The sequence below is a fragment of the Papaver somniferum genome, chromosome 11, assembly GCF_003573695.1.
Source record: "Papaver somniferum cultivar HN1 chromosome 11, ASM357369v1, whole genome shotgun sequence".
Lineage (NCBI taxonomy): Eukaryota > Viridiplantae > Streptophyta > Magnoliopsida > Ranunculales > Papaveraceae > Papaver > Papaver somniferum.
The window spans coordinates 3,695,052-3,701,098 of record NC_039368.1 but is presented as its reverse complement, the minus strand read 5'-3'; the positions used below and the strand labels follow the sequence as shown (position 1 = coordinate 3,701,098).

The 6,047-nt window shown below is 36.5% G+C and overlaps 1 protein-coding gene across 1 annotated transcript; it reads right to left on the bottom strand.

Annotated features, from left to right (window-relative positions):
- Positions 1 to 1,539: 1,539 nt before the first annotated feature.
- LOC113320159 (GDSL esterase/lipase At5g03610-like) lies at positions 1,540 to 3,304 on the bottom strand. The gene is made up of 3 exons (XM_026568095.1): positions 2,815 to 3,304; positions 2,426 to 2,703; positions 1,540 to 2,302 (listed from the first exon to the last, which is right to left on the bottom strand). Exons 1-3 carry the CDS (start codon positions 3,071 to 3,073, stop codon positions 1,709 to 1,711), a joined length of 1,131 nt encoding a protein of 376 aa, XP_026423880.1. The 5' UTR covers positions 3,074 to 3,304; the 3' UTR covers positions 1,540 to 1,708.
- Positions 3,305 to 6,047: the final 2,743 nt, after the last annotated feature.

Genomic DNA, 6,047 nt, shown 5'->3' with positions numbered 1-6,047 from the left:
TACTGCAGAAGGTGATGGGGAAGTAGTTTTCACTGATCCAAACTGGGGCATGGAGATATTAGAAGTAAGCGCTACAGGCTTGCGAGATTTCTTCATTTGATTGAAACCCTGCGAATAACAATGAAGATAAGAAATAAGGGCAACAATATTGTTAAAAGAAAAATGAGATATTTCTTACTTCTTTGTTCTGTGACGGTTTCCTCTTCTGAGTTTCCTTATCTTTGTCATAAGAAGATCTAGGGTTATTAATGGTTATCTTGATACTGCTAGAAGAAGACATTGATCTATAAACAGTATGCGAATTAGGTTAGTAACAAATCAAAGGATAAAATCTGAAGAAAAAAGGATGATTTAGGGAAAATAAACATACTGTGAGTTGGTATTCATGGAGATAGAAAATGATAATAACAGCAGCAGATGATAATGATGATGATCAAACAAACAAGCAGCAGCAGGTAAAGAAGTAAAAAAGAGAGAAGATAATTTCAAGAAGAGAGAGAGAGTAAAGAAGAAAAGAAAAAGAAATTACCTTTCTCAGAAGAATAAATAATAAGAAGAAGATGACCGGTTAGAAACAGGACGTACCGGTAAAAGAGGAAGTCAACACATGTAGAAAAATAAGCTGAAATTGTGGAAAAATTTCGGAAAAACTGAAATTCGAAAAATCAAGCATGTGCGATATTAAAGGATGAATGTTTCTCATCTCGCTTATTCCACGAAAAGAACGATATGAGAAGAGGCAAAATGTAGGAATAAAGTATCGCATATACAAGTTATGCGAAGAAAAGAAGATATAACGAGAGCGAATATGATCGCGCTCAGTTAAGTCAAGATGACTATCAGATGAAGTCAACATAATCACGAGTAAAATGTGAGGATCTGTGCGAAGTATGGAAGATCTGCGATATAGGCAGGTATAAGTGTGCGGTAATAGCGCACGGTCATTCCGAAATAAGGGGATATTTTATCTGTTATCCACTATGTAATACCCTATATTAAAGGGTAGATTGGCCTTGTGAGAGAGGGAGTTCTTTTTAGGATCCTTGGTCAAGAAATTAAGAAAGAGAAAGATTGTAGAGAGGGAGAGAAAACTTAAAATCTCTGTTATCTTGTAATTCATTCTTATGATTTTGATAAATAAAGAAATGATTTACTTTGAGATCGATTGATTATCAAAGGATCTTCATATTTGTGTGGTTGTAGGATTTCCAGCAACTACATAGCCGGGAATCTATTATCTGCTTTCAATCAACATGGAGTTCCTAAATGATCCAAATGATCAAATTATAACATGAAAAACGAATATTGTAACCCAAGATCCTAAATGATCAAATTTAAACGGGATCAAAAATCTGGGGACAAGGTGGCGGTTTGTAAAGATATGCTAAGTTGACAGTTTCAATAATAAGCTGTGCCAGATGTTTCTTATGGGCGCAAACTTCCACATAGTGAAGGCTGGAATATGCACCCAGGTTTTAAAAAGGTGCATAAATTTGTTAGATTTTTAATAGGGGTACCAATTTGCTTTGGGGAGTATCAAAACACATAAGACAGAACAATCCAAATACAAAAATTCAAGGTAACAAAAATCAACATCAAAGCAATCAAAATAAACATATACACAGTCACAGTGAGTGATCCAATTAAATGGATGGACACTTATTACACGCCTAGCACACACACAGTCCTACAAAGAGCAAAGCAAAATTTAAGAAGTAGCGACAGAGGCAGAGGGACGTCGTGGGTAGATGTTTAACTGGCTGTTGTATTGCATTACCTCATCAAAAGAGGGTGTTAAAGATGTGAAGATCTCTTGCCAACCAGATTGCGTAGGGTGATATAAATCCCAAAATAGGCTGTCATTTGGGTTCTCGCATAACGTGTATAATTTCACCCCATTGGCATCAACACTCCCACACAAAGCTTTTTTGGCTGTAGGTGTACAACATGGCTTCAATAATGGGGCACTTCCTGTTTTATCAATACCTGAATAGTCTGCTCCTCCTCCTTGTTTATTGATCACAGACATGAAAGCGCCATAGAGATCGAGAATATGAAACGGAGAATCAGTTGTTTCGCTGTTGAGCCTCTGAACGGCTTTTTGCAGAAGCATGTTGTGAAAAATGGTGTCATTGTTCAAAGGCTTGTCGCACTTTTCGTAGGATAGAGTTTTTGCCTTGTTAGGAAGACATCCAAGCGGTTGCATGGTCAGCATTACTACTTTCTTTACTCCTGTCTGTTTAATTTCTCTTAGATTCAACTCCAATTGATCTATGACTTTCGCAACAAACGCTGGATATCCCTACATTATAATATGCACACATAATCAGTACTGATCAAAGTTATAAAAGCCTGATCTTGGACAATTGCCATACGACTAATATTGACCGGCTAAATTTGTAAGATTTTTTTTTTTTTGACATACCTCGTGAGTGCCACGGTTTCCTGCATAGTACTGTGTGTAGTCATTACCAGCGTTTGAAACAACGGCTATGGACTCGTCAAGGTCGCGTTGGTTGTACACTCCATCCGCGATATACTGTTTAAAAGAGTTGATTTGCGTGGTCATGTTTCCTTCCTTCATCCATGTGTCGAATACACCGGTACCGCCATGAGCGAAGTTCATCCCAATCGCAACCCTACTCTTGCTTAAATTTATCCATTGGGTGTAAGGCAGTGGAGAGTCAATTCCCATAAACGATGCTAGTGATCGCAACAAGTGTTAGAAATGAAATTGAGCAAAATTAATAGTTGTTTCACTAACTATGAGAAAGCAAGCGTATAATTTTTGAAGTGCACGTAAAATTTACTTACCGAGAAAATCAGTAAAGATAAGACCATCTGAATAACGACCAGTCGGGACACCAGGGACAGCTATACCATAAGGGAATTTCCAACATCTAACAGTAAAGTTGTTATTTCCTGTATCAAGATAAGAATCCCCGAATAGGAACAACTTCGAGAGAGAATGACCCTGGGAACCATGATCAAGAAGAGAAAACGTTGAGCGGAATAAGATGAAGAAAAGAACTAGTACCGAGAAAATAAAACTAGAATTTTTTTGTGTATCCATTTAGAAATATTGAGAGAAGTACTGAGTGGCTAAAAACATCAAATTCCTTCAAGTATATATGCATAAACAAACAGTGATTTCAATAATGGAGATGGGTAGTGGATACTGATACCGGATGGTGATTTCTAGCTACCTTAGGATATAACTCATAGACTCCAAAAAAAAAACAAAAAAAAACAGATCTCAACAGCAGATTTGCTTTTGGAAATTCTAACAGCAAAATATTATGAACTGTCCTGTGATTGATCGAGTGGTGTGATATTCTTCTGGTTACTCACTAATCCCTACCTACCCCCACATTGATTTAATGGTACGTATAAACGGGTACAGGTCACCTGTCGCAACTTTATTCGTTTGAGGAGCCTCGTGTTACATGTGGACTCATGGGGCCTGTTTGGAATCTGCAAGTCCTTGCCAATTTTTTTTTTTTTTACTTCATCTAAACGATCTACATCAGATAAATTGATTTTACTTCATCTAACGGCAATGTTAGTATAATCGTTTGAAGGATTGGTTGGAATCAATTAATTCAAACATATTTGGCCAATCCGTTATTATAAAATTTTAAGATTTTTAGGATGTTAGAATTTCGGAAAATGGGTCATTTGTCCAAATATTTTTAAATCACGATTTAAATGGACGAGTAAAAGATAGTTTGGGTGAAATGGCCAAAAAAATAATAATAAGGTTTCATCCTAGCTTAAATTTAAAAAATGGCAAGGATGAAACTGGATACATCCTGCATATTTTTACATTTTTGTCCATTTAAATAATATCAAAATCTAACTGTCCATTTCACCCATGAATTGTTGATTTTGGTCTTTTTAACCAATTTTGTGTTAAAATTTTAAGTTTTTGAATATTTTGGATTAGGTCTATGTTTAATCCTAGTCTTTAGGGAGTATAATATTCACGTTTTGGAATAACTAGAGTTTAGGAATTTTTGTTATGTTAACATTTTAGTTTGTTTTAGGATTTACCTTAGGGTTTTATTTGATGTAAGCTTATAAACGGCCGGTTCTTCAAATGAAAAAGATACGGAGAATATTTAAGAATTTTATTTTCACAAGTTTCTTTGTTATATCAATTAAATTTCCTACAGGCTTCTAACAACATAAAACACGTACATATATAACGAGATTAAATTTTCCATTAAAGCCAAATTCTACGGAATGACTTGAATTTAGATTTCCTTATGATTCAAAATTTATCGTTGTGATTTAAAATATATCACGTGATCTGAATTTGTTAAGTGAACCGACATCTGCCATCCGATCCACAATTTGTTAATTAATATGACCCAAACTCAGCTTATCGACCCTAAATTTGCATAATGACCTCAGTTCCAAGCATAGAAGCTTGATGATAAAGACAATCACGTTCTGAGGATAAATCTTCAACTTTCTTGGAGAGCTTCACATATCGTGTGTAGGTGTAAATAAATAGCAGATATAGGTGGAGTAATCTTGAGCCATGACGCACTGAGAAAAGAGATAGAACATAATACCGAATCATCCCTTATAACCCTGGCGCGAGGAATGAGATATCTACCAAACACTCACGAAGCAAGCACGTGTAAAGGAGAAGATCGGATGTGATGGAGAGACGTCCATCGGGAATCAAGGTAATGAATGCACTGACAAGACGGATAAGGAGAACAGAGGAATCTAGTCAGAGGTGTGGGTCAGACACTAACAAAATATTTGACTCGGGTCGGGAATAATGGCGATATCGGACTAAAGAGTATCATGATACCAACATTGAAAACAAGCACATCGGGACCTGCAGTCACCTGAATCGAGAAGCCGACATTGGAATGAACTTTACCCACCACCCGAAGGGATCATCAAAAAAGATAGGTTGTGAGTAACAATGTAACTTCATTGTATTGTTATGTTAGCTTATAAATAGAGAGCTTGGTAAAGAGAGAAGGGCAAGCAATCAGTAAGGAGTGAGAGAACACTAGAGCATTGTAGAGAGAATACAAAGATTGTTGGAGAGAACCACATCTTGTAACCTTGAGTGGAGTAATAAGATCATCCTTTTACCCCAGTGGACGTAGGTAATCATGCCGAACCACGTATATCTTGTGTTCTTATGAGTCTTGTAAGGACTCTCAAGCTCGTCACCAGTCAAGTGACAACTTAGCCAATAATAACTCGATTAGTTTAACACGAACAATAATTAGTAGGAATTAATCTAACAACGATCTAGCTATGAAACTAGTACTGTTGAATAGATCACGAAAAGTTGTGTAGAATGGACTACTCGAACGTGTCGATCGAATACCGGGCGAAGAAGATATCATTAGATAAATATGAAAGGAAAAGTAGTCTTTTTGGTTTGGACTGGCCTGGCTGCCCTTAACAATTTTCTGGGTGTCTTTATAAGTTTTGGTTGGCCTTATCCCTTGTCGATCGATAGGATAACTCTCATTCTATTTTCTTCATTCTTATTTCTTCTTCTCTGTTTCTTCTCTGCTGATGATTTGTGTGTCGTGCATGAGGGTTTTGGGATTGAATCAAGAGTGGAAAGATTAAGGGTTGATTGTTGGTGGAGATGTTGATGTTAATTGATCCCAGGAGAAGAAGAAGTGATGTTACAATCAGAATTATGGTTTATAGAACTGATTGATGTTCTGAAAATTTAGAAGATGAATTATGAAGCTATTATTAATGAAGAACCATGGGTTTAGGTTCAATTGAAGCTTTGTACTTGATTCGGTGGTGAATCGAAGGAATTATGGCTTCTGCAATTGGGTTTTGGATTTGTCTGAAGTTAAGGATGGAAACAAAGAATTGGGGAGTGGGTTTAATTGATTGAGGATCGTGATGGGGTTAATTAGATGTTATAGAGTTTTTCATGAGGAAATTAAGAGTTAGGGTTTCACGGGAAAGCTCAGGAAAGGATTAGAAGATGGAATAGATGTTCTAAGAAAGGATTAGAGATGGGTCTGATGTGAATTGGAGGTTGA